The sequence below is a fragment of the Chenopodium album genome, chromosome 11, assembly GCF_948465745.1.
Source record: "Chenopodium album chromosome 11, dcCheAlbu1.1, whole genome shotgun sequence".
Classification (NCBI taxonomy): Eukaryota; Viridiplantae; Streptophyta; class Magnoliopsida; order Caryophyllales; family Amaranthaceae; genus Chenopodium; species Chenopodium album.
In genome coordinates, this window is record NC_137844.1 from 1460083 (window position 1) to 1481729 (window position 21647).

General features: G+C 31.6%; 2 protein-coding genes across 2 annotated transcripts; both read left to right on the forward strand.

Moving 5' to 3' along the window:
• Positions 1-6621: 6621 nt before the first annotated feature.
• On the forward strand, positions 6622-7254 carry LOC145568154 (auxin-binding protein ABP19b-like). Its single transcript, XM_081627594.1, has one exon. It carries the CDS (start codon positions 6622-6624, stop codon positions 7252-7254), a length of 633 nt encoding a protein of 210 aa, XP_081483720.1.
• A 2395-nt stretch (positions 7255-9649) lies between these two features.
• LOC145568155 (E3 ubiquitin-protein ligase HAKAI homolog) lies at positions 9650-15239 on the forward strand. Its single transcript, XM_081627595.1, has 4 exons — positions 9650-9850; positions 10159-10421; positions 11205-11263; positions 14039-15239. The coding sequence occupies exons 2-4, from the start codon at positions 10167-10169 to the stop codon at positions 15054-15056; spliced, it is 1332 nt and encodes a 443-aa protein (XP_081483721.1). The 5' UTR covers positions 9650-9850; positions 10159-10166; the 3' UTR covers positions 15057-15239.
• Positions 15240-21647: the final 6408 nt, after the last annotated feature.

Genomic DNA, 21647 nt, shown 5'->3' on the forward strand with positions numbered 1-21647 from the left:
CTATACTTTGAATGAACATTAACATACACCACAATTATTATATAGAAATTAATTAAAGCATGCAATATGAGATATAAAAATATGATAACATAATTAACAAATTATACAATAAGTAATGCATTTACAACTTTGAACATATGTAATGAATAATCCAATAACCTAAAACTCACACATGCATATGAATATAAATAAGACTCGAAATAATGCAAGACACTGTACAGTGTGGATTTTAAAAATCCATATTTCTTTGGACTTCTGGTCCATGATAAACTTTTATTATTATCATTATGTCGACATTAAAATGGACATATATTCCAGATCCCTTATTCGATCACTAGTCCATTATATCATGCATATGCATTATTTATCGGTTCTATCATATACCGGTATCATCGTATAATTAAGGTACAATTTTAATTTGCATGCTATTTTTGACAATGATATCTGAAAACATTTTTCATTGGTACCATCATAATTTTTCTTACATCATAGGCCATCTTTTGTAATAATTCAGATATTTATACCACTTTTAGGGTATTTCATACACTATGGTATTTATGTACTATTACACTATTAGTGTTAACTGCACTATCTTGCCATATATCATATATATATTAGACATATCTTTATTTTGGAACCGATCATACAACCTACACTTCAGGTGTAGTGATTCAAGTATAATTGGCAAGATTTTATCTCAATGTATACACATAATTAATATGACCAAAATGTATCTTCAACGCTATGCAACATGGGTCATAACTAAATACAAATCAAATCATAAATGTGCAACATATCTTGATAATATGTAGAAAATAGTTGGCATATAACTTTTCAAACTTACATTACAGGGATCATCAAGTTTTTAATTTTTGCCAACTTATGCTAACCCTTCTCCCTCTAAGTTGGTAAAATAACTCATATATAGGGGCATTAAAATTCTTGACCAACTTAGTATATAAATTTGCAAAATATTTCATTTCATTGGGAAGATCACATTCAATAAAATTTATCTCTTCTGGAGAATATTATCCATGGAGGGAGAGTATATGGTGCAGTTGTTCATCATTTCTTAAATTTATTCTTGTGCTGACTGATAATAGTCCCAATAATCAAGAGATTGTTATATAAATATAGTCACTTGTATGTAATTCACTAGACAATGATCTTCTGGATCATCAAAAGACTTTAATAATGAGATATTAGTTACTCAAAATTTAACATACAAGTAGCCTTAGTGAGCTTCAGTCACCTAATACGGTGAGCTTTTACTTACCTAAAATTGTACAAAATATAAACTATTCTGGTGAACTTTTGGCCACTCATTACATATGCCCATACAAAGTTGCTATCCTAGAAACTTATAAATATATATGTACAATCTCTTGAAGTGTTTCGTCAAAATAAACTAAAAATTCACTATTCAAATATATCTCAATCTCAATGTTATGTCTTGCCATTCAATTCATTTCATATACTACGTATCTAACATTGAGAGAGTGTCAGCACATTATTTCTTTCATATGAAACTTCAGGTTTTCATAACGGGAATTTATTAAACCCCAGATGACCTACTTATTTATTATCACATCCAATCACTTTTCCTTTAGTATTTTAATTATGGTCAGTTTTATAATATTGGCATGGTGATCACCTTATTAGAGATACTTTATGCATGGCCATGAATATGATGTGATATAAGTACACCAATGTGTTTCTTTCTACAATTGGCAAGACAATTAACTAATACTCATACTCCACTAGAGCATTGATTGTAATCTTGATACATGCTAACCTTGTTGGACAACATTTTATACTCTTCTGGAGTACTTTATATAATCATCATATTACATTTATTGCATTAAAAGTGATCTCTTCAGGAGATACATAAAATGTGTCACTTTTTCAAATTTGCATTGTCAATTAGTGCTTCTTTCCTCTTCTAAAGATTCTTATCGTTGTAACCTTTTGCATTACCACACTTCAGGTGTGCTAGTTCAATAGCAACTGATCTTGTCCACCTAGGACATCAACTTAATATGTACATTTATAGCTATTTTATGGGTAATGACATTTATTCATATCCATCTTCAGGATGGTTATATCATGCTACATATTTGATTATCATGTGGCCAACTCTATTGAATAAATTATTGATGTTTAGGCTAGTGTATGTACTAAACTGACCATTAACATATTTAATTATTCATGTACAAGGATTACATAAAAACAGTGGAATAAACACTATCTCCCCCTAATCCTTGCATATGGGGGTATAAAACTAGTCCAACAATCTTTAAATTCATCTTCTTCTCAAGCCATAAATTCTTTTAGCAATGCATATATCAAATAAAGCAAAGTTATTATTTTCCTCGTGCCCAATTATATTAATCATATTAATCACTTATAAGTATGGGCATAATAAAAATACATTTAAATAAGTTGCTCACAAGTAATGTCGTGGATTAATATATTTGAACTCATAATACTATTTCTTGCTCAATTAGCTAATATATGTAATTGTTTCCGTAATTCTCATAAATTTTCAATGAATTATATCAAAATAACATCATGCAAACATGCTAACATAAGAAATAATTTAATCCTATAAATTCTCATTCACTACTGGTAATGAGTAAATCTAGTAATATATAGATCATTAATTCCATCCCAGAGTTGGAAAGAGATTATGACATCATGCAAATATTAGCAATCATACATATACTTCCTCTGTTTTCTTTTACTTGCAACACTTCCCTAAAAAGGAAATATCATAATACTTGCAACACACTATAAAAGGAAAGTTACTTTAGGGAAAAACTATACTATTTCCCTTATCTAAAGCACATGGCCTACTAAATTACACTCAAAACAACCACTCATCCCATTTAAAAGTGTATTATATCATATGAACCCCACATTTCTTAAATACCGTGAAAAAGTGTGTGTTGCATCTAAAAGAAAACGGAGGAAGTAAGAAATAATATAATGCTACGTATCATTAACCAATCATACTCATAAATATTAGTTCTTGAATATGACGTAAATATTTTTAAACCTATTATTCATGAGGTCAATGAAATTATAGCGTCATTCAAGTGTAAGTAATATCACTCATAACAGTAAAAATAATATTTCAATCATAGTTAAAGACTTCAATGTGTCACCATAAAAATATTCTATGATGTTTAATCCATACTCAATATTTTCTCTGCTTTTTATATTCCACTTCACTGTCTATAGATACAAGTGATAACAAAATAAAGTGTAACCTATCCTTGATTCAAGCCAAGGATCACGTGTGCGTAATCAGAGTACTCTTAATTTACATAAATTCCACCTAGTTATCTCCTAGAATTACGTATACAAATTTTAACAAAAACTCCTAATACGGTGAAGTATATCCTCTAATTTTGGGATATAAGATTCGTAACAATACTCCATAATGAATCAAAACTAATTTAAATTTTCTTAGCATTCAACCAATGTAAAACACATGCCATCTACAATACGTAGTATAAGATATAAACATATCATGAGAAAAATACTATAAATAAAGACTTAGGATCTAGTTTAGATAAATATATTTATAATAAATTGTCATGATGATGAGTAATAGATAATCTTATATTATTGATAGTAAACATATCATATAAACATAACAAAATCACGTGATAAAGCTATATAAGTTTGATAATCCCAACATCAGCAAATAAATCATAAATTAGAAAAAATATAATAGCAAAATTCATTTATTATACTTTACATAAAACCAAGAAGTAACCAAATTAAACTTTTCCGAGAAAACTAGGTTATTCTTAAAGTGTACCACAACCGAGGAGATAACTGATCCAACTAAATGCAATTCTAGTACTCCGTAACCTACTTCTCCGTATGCATGACACACTAAAATCGGAAAAAAGAAAACAAGTTCAAGATACCCTAACTGATTAATTAGAATAGTGTCGGCATGCCACAATATTTAACATAACAATTACAAATTGTTAAATAACTCAAATATACTCTATAGAATATAGGTATCGACACAATATCGAAAAATAAAAATAAACCATTATTAATCAATTAATTCTTACTGCTAACTATATTTAATTACCATGACAATCACAAATCAATAATACATGTATGATAGTAAATGCGTACCTTACTTTTGAGGTATTCTTTAACAACACAAATAACAATTTCAATTGGACTTTCTCTAATTTGAAGCCCATAATTTCGGTTTAGGTCATGGTAATTAGATGCCTTCATATTGCTGACTCCAAATCTCCAAATACACGTGCGTGGGAAGCACTATAAGATATACTTTTAGGATAACTGGCATCAATTGTAGCAAATAAGATAATCATCAGATTAGAAGATGTTTTCGTCAATGAGTAAACAATCTACACGCATCGTCTCTTCTCTTATTGGACAAATTGTGTTTTTCACCTTTTTTTTTTTTTTTTTTCTAAGTTTAAATCAACAAGTCAATTATATATTAGCCACGCCAAATAAGCTACATAAACGTATTCTGCCGAACATACTCACCAAGGTGAGTTACACTAATAACTTTTAGTTATAATTAAACATTAACTCAACCCTCAACATAACAAATATAATATATTTTGTAAAATTAAAGCTTAATAAATGAAAGTATGAGGAAACTTCCTTGCTGATCGGCTCACAATGGCTTCTTGGATCATCTTCGCACGATATCGCCTATCAAATTTTAGATATCACCACTGGGAATATTGTGTTGTATTATAGATTTTAACATCCATCAATTTGTAGGATGTTCCTTGTTAATTATATACCAAGATTAGAGCTTTGGTGCTGATAACGTGTTATAAAATAAGAAGAAATATGAGAGAGATTGACGGAGAATTAATCTGTGTATTTCATTCCATATGATAAGGTATATATATATATACATACAATATAGGTAGGGCTTGATTGGATAAGAATATAAACCCTATCTAGATTGTTCCAGAATGATACAAAAGAGGATAATGGTCATCCACACGATATTTCATAACAAATAATATTTTTTTAGATTTAGTCTCTCTTTTTCTCCGTTTGGTTGGAAAATTGGGGGTGGGGGTATTTGGGAAGACTTGTAATTCTATATATGTGAATGATGTTATCCATTATGAAATAAACTTTAATTTCTATTTAAGCAAGTAAGCAAGGTACGGAATGTATCGTCAACAAGGAGTGTGATAATGACATGGGTACTTCGACTCCTCTCCCTCGTGGCCTTGCCTTTGCTACAAATCAAAATCGAACCTGGATCTTTTGCTTGAAATTGAGAGTGATGATAAGGCTCGTCCCACGTATTTGCAAGATTGGCATCAAGAACTAAACTAAAATCTCTTAACACAAAGTCTGACTACAAAACTCTGCTGTAAAAGGATAATTAGGAGAATTTAACTACAAGAACATAAATTTTTTCAAAAAAATGATTTAAGTATTAAAGATTGACATATCTACAAGTACTGCAGAAAACAGCTTAAATGGTTTAGCTTTTTATTGATCAAAACACCCATAACGATATGACACGGTTACAAGGTAAGCAAGAAAAAGGCAAACAATTATAAAGCAAGGCCAGCAGGACAATATGAACCCCTTCTATGATGGCAGGAACTCAAATTAGCTTACCATTAAAATGCTCGATATTTGTCCCTTGCGGTTTTAACAGCAAAGAACTAATTAAGTGAATGAAGTAGGCAGAATATTAATGATCATACAACCATCAATAAGTACGGTAGAATTATGAGTGTTGTTTACAAACGAAAGGATCTAGATAAATAAGCAAAGCAAAGTGTAATAGACCACGAATCACAAGTAATGTAAGGTAAATAATGAGAATATACAAACAACTTCATCCCTCAACTAATACAATGCATCTTCATTAGGATCATGATACATATTGGTACTAGACCACGAATCACAAGTATTATATGCATGACGTGAACAAACCCTTAGGGCCTGTTCTCATTGACTGAACTGAACTTATTAGAGCTGAACTGAACTGAACTAAACTGAACTGAATATTGTATGAGAGAAGGAAATTAGGAACTGAACTGAACTGATGAGATCAGGGCCTTAGTCATTATTGGTACTCTAATGAGTCCAATCCATCCATTACAATTACTATGTATCTTCATTAGGATCATGATACATATGATATGGATTGGAATAGCAAAAAAAATATGGTCAATAATTCCTACTTCGTATATGGTATAAAATAAACAAATTGATATGAAAATCTTTTTGGTAAGGGAAGAAATTAATGTTTCTTTTCATCATTAAAATATTGCACTAATTTTGGATGCATTGTTTATTATAATGGAAGTAATTTTTATAATATGATTTATGATTTGCAATATGAAAATCAAGAAAGATCATCACATGCATGAATTAGCTAGTATACTGTATAAGATATTTGTCAAAAAAGAAAAAACTGTATAAGATATTATCACTCCTTAATTAAAGCTCCTAATTAGGAGATACGTTTTTTTTACCACTATATAAAGGACAATAACTACATGAGTCCTTACTCTAAGAGCAAATAAACCATCAATACATAATTTTCCCAAAAAAAAAATCATACAAATCATCATGGAACTACAAAAAATTTTCTTCTTCGTTTTTCTCTTTATTTCTCTAACATATGCAACAAGTGTTGTTGATTTTTGTGTGGCGGATTTAAAGCTTCCAGGTGGACCAGCAGGATACCCTTGTAGAAATCCTACTGACCTTACGGTTGATGATTTTACTTTTTCAGGTCTAGCCACTCCAGGTAACGGGTCAAATATTTTCAAACTTGGGATAAGTGAAGCATTTGATGTCACATTCCCAGCCGTGAATGGTCTAGGTATTTCCGTCCTTCGAGCAGACCTTGGTGTGGGTGGAGTCGTACCACTCCACTCACACCGAGTAACAGAACTTATCTACATGGTCGAGGGTAGTATGATTACCGGTTTTATAAATACGGATAACAAGCCGTATTTTAAAACATTGAACAAGGGCGATATCATGATCATACCACAAGGGTCTTACCATTTTTCGGTTAACAACGGCACGACTCCGGCCGTCGCTACTGCTACGTTTAATAGTGCAAATCCTGGCATACACATTGCTACATTATCTATTGCCGCAAACAACTTACCCACTGATCTTATTCAGAAGATTACTTTGTTGGATACTAATCAAATTCATGAGTTGAAGAAGATATTTGGGGGCACTAATTAATTAATTAGAGCATATTTATGCTTTTTTTTTTTAATAGTATTATTAAAGTTTTGAGATACACAAGTTGTATTTCATGTATTCTGGTCTCAGCTAGCTAAATCATAAATAAAATTATAAAAGAGCATCTGCATGTTTTGAAGTTTGATTATTGTTCCATTTTGTTGAATGTGGGTTATAAATTTTTTGCAAAGGAACAAAAATCAAAGTATAACAGAAGGGAAAATGAGTCAAAGTATAACAATAGAGGTCAAAGTAACATACTACCTTTCTCTTATTATGTGCAATAAAGGGGTATTATTTGTGAGATATAAAATATTCCTTTATTGCACATAATAAGAGATGGAGGTAGTATATATACTTAAAAAAGTAGTCAAAGTATAACAATCAAGTATTAAAATAATGATAAATATAATTGGAGAAATAAATATGAAGTATCAAGTTTGACTGTTTGACCACTCTCCTACGGTATTTAAAACTAGATGTAAGCCCGTGCGATGCACGGTTCTAGTAAATCATTTTATTTAATTTAAAATTTTATAAATTTATGAAGATCATTCATTAAATATATGGATAAAATTCCTAATATCATAAGATAATTTTTTTAATTTTAACCCTAAAGTTATCTTTTGTTGTTTTATTTATTTTATGTGATGCTTGAATTTAAAATCCCAAACCTTTTTCACTAATTTTGCTTGTGTGACAATTTAAATTTTTAATTCAAAAAAGAAATGACAAATCTCGTTTTTTTATTGATCAAAATAAGTCTTTTGCCTATGCGTTTATTTAATATACTCGTTCTGTTTAAAATGTTAGTCTCATTTATAATCGTTTAACTATTAAAAATTATGGGGAATTAGTCATATGAGATATAGTTTTATTCTCGATTAGTATGTTATTAAAATCAAACTTTTGTAACATTTGTTAGGGAGAGATTAAAGATATTTGAGATAAAAAATTTGCATCCATATATGTAAAAAAGATAATTTTTTTTTTGAGAAGATAATTTTAGGTTTTTAAAAATAATTTAAATTTTAACTATTCTCTATTCGTTGTTTTTACCTATTTGTCAAAATTCTTAAATCTTATTCGTCACTTTTGCTTAGGTGGCGAGTAGATTTTTTAATTCTAAAATAAATTATTAATCTAATTTTTCATTGGACAAAATAATTCATTTTCTTATGTGGCACGCCAAATGCTCCCGAAAAATGCCTACTTTATTTATATATATTAGATTAATCAAAGATACTCCGTAATAGAGGTGATCAATGGGCGGGCCGGGCCGAGGTCAAAAAAACTTGCTCATTTCTCGGGTTGGGCCGGGTCGGGTCAAGCTTCAGGCCGGAAAACGTGTATCTAAACCCACCCAAACTAGTCGGGCCATACGGGCTTTTCGGGCCAAAAAAATAAACTAAAAATGCAAAAAATCCATTTCCCAAACCCGTCCAAACTTTTTAAAAAATCGGGCCGGAAAATTCTGTCCAAAACCCGCCCAAAATCGGGTCGGACTTAGTGTGATCAGCTCTACTCCGTAATATTATAATGATAATAATATATACTACATATTGATCATAATTTGGAGAATGTCCTTTCAAAATGTCATCATATTATTCTTCAAGAAAAAACTCATCATAACAGAAGAAATATGTAATATCTTCCTAAAATTGTTATTGGTATTTTATTTTAGAATCATCGCTCATGTCCCCTTTCCCCAAATTGGACAACCAACGAATCAACGACAATTTCTTTTTTTCGCCTAAATGACCATCAAAGTAAGGGACAATTTCAACTTATCAGTCTTAAGCATTTCCAATACTAGATTGATAACAATGGACTGACATATCGTTTTCTCCATAATTAGTATGATATTATTTGATTTGGACCATTATTTGAAATATGGTAAGGATGTTGGTTTTGGATCGAGTTTAGATTTATTCATATCCTAACTCCTAAGATCTAAAAATAATATTGACCTGATTTCAATTGGGTTGAAAAGTAGACTTTTATATCTTTACAACAATATATTATTTGTCTTAATCCGAGTTCAAGATCAAAAGTTATGATAAAAAAAATAAAAAACGCAAAAAGAAAATTCTTATATATTTTGAATCTCCTATGAAATTTCGAAATTCTAGGCATTTTTCCCTAAGAATTTTGAAAAAGTTAGGAGCAAAAAAAAAAAAAAAAAAAAAAAACATTAACTCCGGCAATGAGTCTGATGACCTTGCCCTCGGTTCAAAAGAAGAAAATGTTAGATTGAGTTAGAGGGAAGGAAAACATGGGACACAACGAGGATATTTTTGTCCATTTTATGTTCAAAATGGACGTTACCGCTAAAATAAGGGCAACATTTAGCTTTTCAAAAAAAATATTTTTATAAGGAAAAAAAAAAAAAGAAAAAAACAAGAAGTGATACTCAATACTTCTTCATTACATTACAGAAGGCGCGTTTTTTCCTCAGAAGAAAAGTAGCAAAAGGAAAATCGTTGACGCCTCCACCACTCCAAACACTCATCCTCCGTCGCTACCAGCGGTCGGTGTCGGTGACGTCGGCGTCACTATTCTCTCTCCTGCCGGAAACCCCTTCACTACTTTCTAGGTCAGTTAATTTCTTCATTTCTTCCTCATTTGATCGAATTTAGGCTAAAAGATTTCCAAATTTTCAATACAGTTTGTTAATCATCTACTTCAATTTTCATGTTAATTTAATCCTTTTGTTCATTGATTACGAGATTTTTGTGTTGATTTGGAAGGTTTTAGGGTTGATTTATTTTGGGGCTAATTTGCTACACATTGATTGATATTTTGCCGATTAGGGTTTTCAATTTTTGTATGTTTCATTGTTTGGTGTATTTTCGTTGTTGATAGAATTTGATTATAAGTGATAATTATTTTTGTTCAACATAGGTGTGAAGATGCTTCAAATTCGGCTTAATAAAGGTTCATCACTAGAAGGTAGCACTGGAACAAAGTTGTTGCCTGGGGAATCTGTGAATGTCGCATGCCCTGATCACCTTGTTCTTGCTGACCTTCCTGTTGCCAAGGGTCTCGGTTCAGCTACTTCTGCTTCGTTTGTGAAGATTGTGGGCCGTCGTTCTCGACGACAGCTTGCTGAGCGAGTACACTTTTGTGTTCGTTGTGATTTTCCAATTGCAATTTATGGCCGCTTGGTACGCTCTTTCTTTATCAACTTGTTATGTGTTTACCGAAAACTATCTTAAATGTCGTATGGTTGTATATTTATGCTATTCATTAAGGGTGATTAATGAATTCTTAGATGAGATTTTGGGTAAAGAATTGGATTATAGAAGAAATTGTTTTATCTTAATGTCTAATTGTCTATTATTAAGAGTTTTCAACTTAGGATGCTTTATTTTCACTGTGTGTGCTGAGGGATTGATTTCTCGACCTTGTGTAGTCTGATACCCTTGTAAAGGCTGTACTTTAAAGTTTAAACCCTTCTATATTTGCCTTATTACTCAGTTAACAAATGTTCGCATCATTTCTCTTGGTTCAGGGATGAGTGGGTTGCTGGTGGTTACGATGTTTCCTTTAGTTGTCAGAGCTCAAAAGTGAACCAATTACCTCTGTAACCAACAATTATTTTTTGTGTGCAGCATAATTTTAAATTACGTATTAGGGAGTCGATACTTCTGTTGTGTGTTAAAGGTCCTGTGGTGAGTGATGATTGATAAGCATAGAAAGGTTATGAGGAGGTTTTCTCTTAAATCATGTTTTACAATCATTTCTTAGAACTATTTAATTTAGAATTTACACTATGGTTGAAGGACTAAAATGTAAGTAGACTTGGGTGCAATGTGAAAGTGTGTTTGACTTAAAAGCTGTTTTGGGTGATTATTGTTCAAACTGCACCATGCTATTTTCTGCTTACTATCCTGCTCTGTGTTTTTTTGTGATTCATAATTGTTATGATACTTTTGTGGTTTTTGCAGAGTCCATGCGAGCATGCCTTCTGTCTTGATTGTGCTAGGAGTGACTCAATTTGCTATCTGTAAGTGCTTATAGCTTTCCTCGAATTACTGGTTGGCTTTTATGACGGATCCTGTAAATGTCTTTTTTTTGAGCTGAATGATATGATCACTCCACACACTTCATAATCATGAATTGTAGTACAATTATTACAGATGGCTTGTGGTTTTCATAAAACTTTAGTTGATGCTGAGGAAATGTCCTTGTCTTTTATTGTGAGAATGTAGTGATTATTCTGATTAGTGAAGCTAGTTGCATAAAGTGTAGACAACATTAGCCTATATGTAACTTAATCTCTAACACTTAATCCCTGATGCCACTCAATTATAGTATTCCTTTAGCTAATGACTTGTTTTGTATGTTAAAATTTAGTACATCCTTCTATTCTGTAGTGCTTGTTTGGTAGGTGGTAATAATGGCAGTTGTGGTAGTTAAGTTATGTGTGGCCTCCCCGAAATTCATTTTCAATTAAAATGTGGAGAATTCTAATATTTCTAGACTTTTTGCCAAGAGCATGAACATACTTAAAAGATATATAGTGCATCTTTGAGTTGTCTAAGGTGGGATACTTGTGTGGAAATTTGGACTATTTGCACTTTCAGGAAATTTATCTTTATCCCTGGGAGAAATCTTGACCCCTGTGAAACATTGCTGAGAAGAGGGTGTGTTTGCAATTCAGTCTCAAAGTAGTAAGTAAAATCTCAAAGTAGTAAGTAAAATCTCAAAGTAGTAGATTTTTGACCTGACAGGTCCATGCACATGCCAGGATTTGAATTATTCTAAAAATATTGTGAGTATTACATGGCTATGTGAAATATTCTAGAAATATTGTGAGTATTGCTCGGTCTCAGAGTAGTCATAGCACTCATAGCTGTCCTTTGAAATCTTTTATTTCGCCTGAGGTGCCTGCCTGTGTTGGATACTTGGTTAATATGGTTATTTAATGTTTCCTAAAATGGGTATGGACATCTGACAATTTTTTTGGACCAAAAAACATGCGATGTATTCATATAAAAGACCGAGTCAAGACTCAAGACCTATAGTTCTAGAAATGTTTCCGTATATTGCAGTCATTTGAGTCTCTGAGAGTAGTAGTTTAGAGATAAGAATATTAATGAGTAAACGAGGATGATGAATAGTGTAAAAGTGAAGAATTGTAAAGAGTGGCTCCTTGGAGTGTTGTTGAGCTTTAATCTCCCCATCTTTTTAAAGGCTTCATGTCTTATCTGCTGGATATTCGGTCATTTTATGCTCATGACATGGGTATGAATATCTGGCCCTTTTTATGGACCAAAAATCATGCAACATTCTCAGATAATTAACCGAGTCCAACTCCTTGAATCTTAGAAATTTTTCTGTATACAGCATTCATTCAAGTCACAGAGTAGTTTAGAAAATAAGAATACCTAATGAGGTAATGAGTAATGGAGGACGATGAATAGTGTATGAGAGTGAAGGATTGTAAAGAGTGGCTCCTTGGGTTTTTTTGAGCATTAATTTTTCGTATTAAAGGCTTCATATCTCATGCAATCAATAATCATCCTCAGGCATGTAAGGAGTATAGACAAATTCAATGTATGCGTAATCATACATGTGCATGCAATATTGCATGATTAAATAGATTTAGTTTGTTGGTTAGAATTGGTAGCACGAAGAGTAAAAAATACCAATTTCAGTACAGATCTAATTTAGAATTTGAGAAAAATGGTCAAAGCCTTGCTAATAATTTTATTTTCTTAAAATTAGTCTATTTGTTTGGTACGAAATTATTACTGAGTAATACCATAATAGAAGTTGTTCTAGGAATACAAAATTTCCATTTAAACTCATATATTCTTCTTATTAATTTTTATGCAATTTATAAGAATGACATTGCTGGTAATCAACCTTCTCTTTTCTTTATAATTTTTGGGCTCTTTAATTTCTAACCACTTTACCTATTTCATTGCTTTCAACTTTTAGTTTTGTGATGGTTGGAGCAATTTGGTCTTTGCAATCCTGCATTATATAATAATATCAATTGTCCAGACTTTTGAGTCCATGTCATTGTGAATATGAAGATTAAGGCGCTATTGTCCACACCTTATGTTCACTTATTTTATGTTCGTATAATACAATTAGGGCTATTAAGTACAGATAAGATAAAGTTATAGCCTTCTAGGTCTAATAAGTTCAGTTAATAATGAGTTTTAAGCTCAGGGCTTTATACTCCCTGCCTTATTATCACTTATTTACGGTCTAACAAGCTCATATAAGGTTAGTTCACGAATCACGGCTAATAGGTTTAGACAAGATCACTAGATCAGGTTCAAGGTTTATAGTTTTTGACAAGATAAGGCTAATCGGTTTGGTCAAGATAAGTTCAGGTTTAATAAGTTCATATAAGATAAGTTTAGTTATGAATATAATTTCAGGGCTAATTAGTGAATTAGTTCCGATAAGAATAGTGAAATTCAGTTGAAAAAATTGCTACTTAAATGGTTAGTTGGGTCTATATATCATACATTCAAAATATTTAGCAGTTGTATATTGACTGTCCTCTTTATTTCAGTAGATAATGTATGTATAGTCTTTATGGATTTTTCTAGGAACTTCTGTTTGTTCCTATGAGGTCATAGAAAGCATTACAGGACAAACATAATGGAGGAGTAGAATTTCTTATGTACTCTTGGAGTATAGTCTCCTGGTAGTGCCAATTTGTGCTCATTTTGAAATATTGGGGATAAGGGAGGGGGGAATAAATGGGCTCTGAGATGGGGACAGAGGCAGTATATACTGAAAAGTTTGTTTGTAACAGATGTGATGAACGAATCCAGAAGATCCAAACAATCAAAATGATGGAGGGAATCTTCATTTGTGCTGCTCCTCACTGCCTCAAGTCATTTCTGAAAAAGTCTGATTTTGAGTCTCACATACATGAAAACCATGCCGACTTGCTTCAGCCTAATATGAAAAGAGAAGAGATGAGTGAACCAGAGGGATCAAACTCTAAGCCCTCTTCAACGTTAGATACAACACTTCGAGGTCCACCAAGGCCTGGTTTCCCTCCTAGTGCAAATCATCAGGTGAATGATCGTGAGGATAAAGCCCGCCGCCAGCAACCTAGAGACCAGCCTCCCCTTAGACCACTTATGCAGCCAAAGCCACCACCGTTCTATGGACAAGCCCATCCTTCTGACCCTCAATCCGACAACCGCCCCATGGGCTTTGATGGTTCGGGCCAACCTCGGATGCAGCAGCAGAATGGTGATACACAGGGTGGAACACAGGATTTTGGCCAGTTTTCAGACAAGCAGCAACCAGGAATTCTGCCTGATCCTCATCGTGAGTACTCGATGATGTACCCCCAACAGCCTCCTAATTTCGCAATGCCTGTTAATGCAAACCCAATGATGATGGGTCCACCTCCATTTGGCTTTCCTCCTTTCCCATCTGATGCAGCACCACCCTTTTATAACACTCCAGGTTCCTATGAGGTAGCACGATCAGACTCCACTGGGGAAGGTGGATCTGAGCAAGGGTCTGTATTGGGATTTACTCCAGGACCTGGGCCTGTTAATTTCCAAGAAAATTATCCCCGTCCTTGGAATGGGGGCCCTGCTAATGTTCCTTTTGAGAATGTCCAAGGTGGACAAGGTTTGTTGTCAGCACCGCAAGGCATGCCACCACCTCCACCTCCACCTCCACCAGGGCCACCACCTCCTCACTTGGTGCAACATAAACATGGGCACTTTTCAGGTGAGATGAGTAATGATGGAAAGAACTACGGATGGCAATCAGAGAGACGTGACGGTTTTGGAGGTAGCCAGGACTAGTGCAAGTTTCCTGCTTATTATGCTGTATTATGCCCTTTTCACATTTTTTTTGGATAATGCTGCTTTTGTAGACTTGTAGTATTAGTGTTTTCTGTTCGTTATTGGCATTTGTTTTTTTGCTGCTTTGATATATATATTGGCAATGCTTGCTAGGTATGCGGCATATGCCATGGTTCAGCCTGATGCTAGTTTTGGACAAGAAATTGTTAGGTTGGAAGATGTTTACAGTTCATAACAGGGAGAAAATGACCCCAATTGATGAACAATTTGCCAATAACAATAGATTTTTGGAATTTTTTCAACACGACCGTGATAGTTTTGTGTTCATTTAATTTTGAAAAGTTTATTCTAATACGGAGGAGATCAAAAGAAAGGAAAAGGTAACAACCATAATGCTAGTTCTGATCTCATTTTAGTTTTGATATGACAAACAAGAGTCATGACCTACAGTCTGCATGATGAACTATGCTAAGGACTTGATCGAAACCATTAGTTATTGAAAATTTTATTGTACACTCGTCTTTATTTAATAGAAAAATACACTCATTGGTGTAAACTGTAAAGGGCAAAACGTGTTTAACTACGACCAGTTAACAATGAAAAGTGTTTTTTACTTCATCTTCTAATATGAGATGCATAATACTTACATACTTGCACTTAACAATAACAAAGGGGAGCAGACAATAGAAGACTTGTGTAATGTGTATGCCCTACTAATGTCAACTCATCTTCATTTGATTAATTTCACTATCATATTATTAAATAATATGATAAATTAGCTGGATTATATAATATTTGGATTTGATTTAGATGGGCATATTATTTTGTGGGGTTTCCAATAAAAACGGACATATTAAGAGAAATGGGTCACATGGGCTAATGTTTGAGAAAACATGTGTCTGACTGACCAATTGTAGCCAAAAATGAGTCAACCCACATGTACAATATGAGTGATGTTAAGAGGAATAAGCAATGTGGTCTGCCAACTGTTTCTAATATAAGGAACATTTTCCCATTCATTACAACTCCAACCACATGAATCATATCATATACTAATTCAATTACATAGAACAAAATGAAAAATAACAACATTGTCTGTGAAAAAATGTATCATTTTTACTTCAGTTTTGGTGTCTAGAATTGGTACCAACATGGTGGGGAATATTACAACGTTTGTAGTTTGTTCAGATTGGTCGTTCACGACGACAAATGATATAAAATAGGTTTATCGTAAATGAATGGAGTACCTTACTACGCTATGGAGCAACATGTGATGTACTCCGTAGCTAGTAGTCAACAATCAACTTTATCAGATTGTTTATGTAAGTACTTCGTACTTAATACTAGCAACTAGAATAGTCAAACAACAAATATCAACCCTCTTAATTTTATCAATTGGCCAAGGCAAATATAAATTAATTATTAAAATAAAAACAATAACTTGTATTGAGCGTAATTAAATTGTCCTTAAACAAAACTCTTATCTTTGCTACATACTAGGCTAAGGCCTAATTGATTCTTCATTTGATAGTTTTTTTGGTGCAAATTCTTCATTTGATATTTATAGTACTATTTGTAATAAACATGAAATTTGGTGATTTTAATACCTCAAGTTTAGCCAAAAGCCTAATATACAGGAGTATTATTAGCCACCTTTTTTTTTTTACTTTCTTTGGGTAAAGAAATATTATTAATTCATAAAAGGGTGAAAACTAATTATATAATCTTAATGAAAATTGTTCATTAAGTGCAAATCAAGCAAAGCCTTAAAGTAACTTTTTTTTTTTTTTTTTTTTTTTTTTTTTTGAATAAGCCTTAAAGTAACTGAGATAGATAATTAAATAAAAAAATATTAAACATAGAATAATAATAAAAAATAAAAAATAAAAAATAAAAAGAAGAATAATTGTAAGAAAAATACTATAAATTGTTATGAAATATATATTTGTGGATGCCCATTATACCCTTGTATCATTCCAGAACTTTCTAGATTTTAGGGTTTATTATTCTCCAAGCAAACCCTATCAATTATATTGTATCTATATATATCTATACCTCCATTATATGAAATACAAGTAGAAAATACAGATTAATTCTCTCTCAATCTTCTCTCCTATTCCCTTTATTTTATAACACGTTATCAGCACCAAGCTCTAAGCCAATTATATAATGCTTTGGATGTTAAAACTTATATCTTCCCATCCATTCAATAATTGTATCACAATAATTATAGTCTGGGATGATCAAATTAGTTTAAGCTTCATCACGCAGAGTTGGTGGAAGATGTGGAGTCCATCATGAATGGTGAGAATCTTCATTCTTAAATACATTTGATCCTACTGTCAAACCAGGTAATCCAATTATACAATTTCGGTGGTTTTAATTGGTTCAAAATACTCTTCAGTTAGGAACCATTCCGAATTGATTTTGTCTGCTCTTCATTAATACCTAGCATAGATAATTTTGTGATTGAAATTTGAGTTTTACCATAATTTTGAGAATATTTTGTGATGGTTTATTGCATCTTTGTATATGCCAAATTCTATATTACAAGTATATGCGTATTGGTAATATCTTACTTTATTTTGGTATCATATGATATTACATTAATCACATTATGATCTATAAGTTTCAAAGAATTAAATATCAAAGGAATTTATGGTCAGTGTTATAAGTCTTATTGCTTGATTATTAAACTCTTAATTAGATACATAGTTGAATTTATAATGTCACTTTTCCGAAACAATATTTTTAATTATTTTTATATTTTAATACGAGTATGTCAAAATAGTTTGCGGATTCTATGAGATATATTTTAGAATCAAGATCTATATATATAATTCTATAGATACAAATAATGCATTGATTGTGTTCATTCCTTCCAATCAGTATTCTTCTACAACTTTATTGAAATCCCAAACTAGTTATCAAGAACTAATTTAATACTTGTATAATGTTTACTGAATACGCATTATGGATACTTGATATTGGAAGTCATTGCTTTGCAAAAGGTGTGTGATTAATCACATGTATTTACAATTATGCACTCCGTAATTGTTTTCAATCAAATTTGTATTCTGAAAGCTGGCATTGCAAGTCTTAAATGAAATTATAAGAATTAAACAATAATGATTTTTTTTTTTCTTAGACTCGGTTTATAATATAGGATAGTTAAGAATTTTTTTTTGATAACGGTTGACTTAATTTGCTAGCTTATCAGCTTAGTAGTATTTATCTTTTGTAAGTTAGCTGATTAGCTCCGTTTATTTAGCTAATGGTTTGCTAATTTGATGTGTACATTCAACGACCATACTGCCTATTTAAAGCTCATGCTAGGCACTTCAATAATTATTCAAAATCAAGAACTTTGTTGCTGACGATCGACCATGATTTTAGCTAGTTGACCATGAATCTTTGTTGAACATTGATTCAAGACATATATAATTTTTATCCTATTAATGTGTCTATTCATCCTGTTAGAGGCCTAGTTAACATTGATCATGGAGTATCATAAAGTTGATATTTCTCCCTAGAAATAATATCTATGGTCACAAAACTATTATGAAGTTTGAACCTTTATTTATTGAATGCTTGTGATTATTTATATGGGGTAGGAAATCTGTTTTAGTGATTTATACATAATATATGTTATTTATCAAGATGTTAGTTATGATTTTCTTATTCACATGTCATATACATATTGTGATGCATAGGGCTCGGGTTCTTTTAACTATGAAGAGTTAATTTCTCTAAAGTGTTTTACATAATGCATAGCATTTATAAAACTATGATTGATGTGTACACTGAATTATGCACTACATAAGTTTATATATGACCTTGATATATTGAATTCTGTGAAATATCTAAGTATGTTTTTCTTCATTTCACTGACATGACATGTATGTTAGCAACCTTATAAGTTGATATTATGATGAAATCTACTGACGTGATTTATATATTAAAAAAAAAAAAAATTATTGATGTGTGATTAAGATAGATCATATATGATATTATATGCCTACATTAAGTTGGATTATAGGAATAATGAATTGATTGAACATAATATACTCATACAGATGGACCTGAAGTTCCTTAAATTTATGAAAGCTCAAATTCCTCAAAATAATATGAAGATACATATATGACTTAGAAACTTCTATTAGTTTCTAGAATATGTTGCTTATATAATCTACAATTCACAATACTAATGTGTTTTTATAAACAAGAAGTCATGAGAATGATTATACAAAAGCTTAGAAAAGTTGACATAATGTCTTTTAATTTGGTGGTTATTCTAGATACCACACTTTGGGTGAGTATTAATAATTCATAGATAACTAGATTCTTATACCCGAAAATGAATGAGAAATAATTGTATGATTGAGATGATATATGCATGTTTTTGTGATGGATATAACTCATGCAAAAGTTATACGATCTACGTATTAAACATTATTGCACAATATATATTCGAGCATGAGATGGATGACATTGTGGAAACCTTGCTTGAAAAATGTATTTATTATGCCCATAGTTTTAAGAATTTTCAATATAAAGATTAATAAAATTGGGCAAGAGTTACGAGTAAGAGTTTATAAGAATAATTTTATTATGTTTGATACATGCATTGCTAAAAGAATTTATGGCTTGAGAAGAGAGTGGATTTAAAGATTGTTGGACTAGTTTTATACCCCCATATGCAAGGATTAGGGGGAGATAGTGTTTCTTCCATTGTTTTTATGTAATCCTTGCACATGAATAATTAAATATGTTAATGGTCAGTTTGGTACATACACTAGCCTAAATATCAATAATTTATTTAATAGAGGTGGCCACATGATAATCAAATATTTAGAAAGGGACCATCCTGAAGATGGATATGAATAAATGTCATTACTTATATACTAGCTAAAAATGTACATATTAAGTTGATGTCCTAGAAGGACAAGAACAGTTGCTAGTGAAACTAGCACACCTGAAGTATGGTAATCCAAAGGGTTACAACAATAAGAATCCTTGGAAGAGGAAAAGAGCAATAATTGACAATGACAAATTTGAGAAAGTGACACATTTTGATGCATCTCCTGAAGAGATCATTTCTAGTACATTAAAGTACTCTAGAAGAATATAAAATGTTGTCCAACAAGATTAGCATGTATCAAGATTACAATCAATGCTATAGTAGAGTATGAGTATTAGTTAATTGTCTTGCCAATTGTAGAAAGAAACACATTGGTGTACTAAAATCACATCATATTCTTGGCCATGTATAAAGTATCTCTAATAAGGTGATCACCAATATTATAAAACTGACCATAAATTAAATACTAAAGGAAAAGTGATTGGGTGTGATAATTAATAATTAGGCCATTCGGGATTTAATAAATCCCCGTTATGAAAACCTGAAGTTTCATTTGATATGAAAGAAATAAAATGTGCTGACGCTCTCTCATGTTAAATATATGAAATAAATTGAATGGCAAGACATAACATTGAGATTGAGCTATATTTAGATTATGATTTTTAATATTTTGTGTTAAAAGTAAAGTTCAAGAGATAATATATTGGTTTTTCTGAATGAATGGTGACCAGAAGTTCACTAGAATAATTTATATGTTGACAAATATTAGGTGACCAGAAACTCACCACGTACAAGTTATATGTGAAAATTTTAAGTAACTAGTATTACTATTAATGTTTCTAGTGATCCCGAACATCACCTCTTAATGAAATTACAAGAAAGTTTATATTTTTATAACAATTCTCTTGATTGGGGCTATTGTATGTCAGCACATAAGGAATAGAATAAGAAATTAGCAACTGCACAATTTATTACCCCTATTAATATTGATCTCTAGAGGAGAACAAATTGAATTATTCTCTAGAAGAGATAGAACTTTGTTGAATATATATGATTATCCTACGAGATGAAATTTGATTCTAAGTTGGTGAAGAATTGCCCCAACATTTGAGATATTTTACCAACTTAGGGGGAAGAATTGAAGTAAGTTGGCAAAATTATAATACTATAAATAGTTGATCCCTCTAATGATACTTTGTAAAGTTACATGCCAACTTTTGTATCAACATATGTTGCACATCTATGATTTGATTTGTATACCGTTATGACCCATCTAGAGAAATAGAGGGACATGTTTTGATTATGGTGATAATGATATTATGTGCATACATCAAGATAGATCTTGCCAATGTACTTTAAACCACTGCACCTGAAGTGTAGTTTGTAAGATCGGTTCCAATATAAATATGCAATATATGGCAAGATAGTGCAGTTGATACTTTTAAAGTATAATAATAGTATACTAATACCATAGTGTGAGAAATACCCTTAATATGTGGTATAGATATCTGAATTACTATAATAGATGGCCTATTATGTTAGAAAAGTTATGATGGTACCAATGAGAAATGCATTCAGATATCATAGTAAAATAGCATGCGAAATGTACGTTATAGGAATTTTATGATACCGGTACACAATGGAACCGATGAATAATATGCATATGCATGATAGAATGGACTAGTGAATAAGGGATCTGAAATATATGTCCATTTTGTTGTCGACATAAT

Coding starts and splice junctions, on each gene's coding strand:
- LOC145568154 (XM_081627594.1), top strand. CDS start 6,622: ATGGAACTACAAAAAATTTTCTTCTTCGTTTTTCTCTTTATTTCTCTA.
- LOC145568155 (XM_081627595.1), top strand. CDS start 10,167: ATGCTTCAAATTCGGCTTAATAAAGGTTCATCACTAGAAGGTAGCACT. Junction 10,422..11,204: donor TTGCAATTTATGGCCGCTTG/GTACGCTCTTTC, acceptor TGGTTTTTGCAG/AGTCCATGCGAGCATGCCTT. Junction 11,264..14,038: donor AGTGACTCAATTTGCTATCT/GTAAGTGCTTAT, acceptor TGTTTGTAACAG/ATGTGATGAACGAATCCAGA.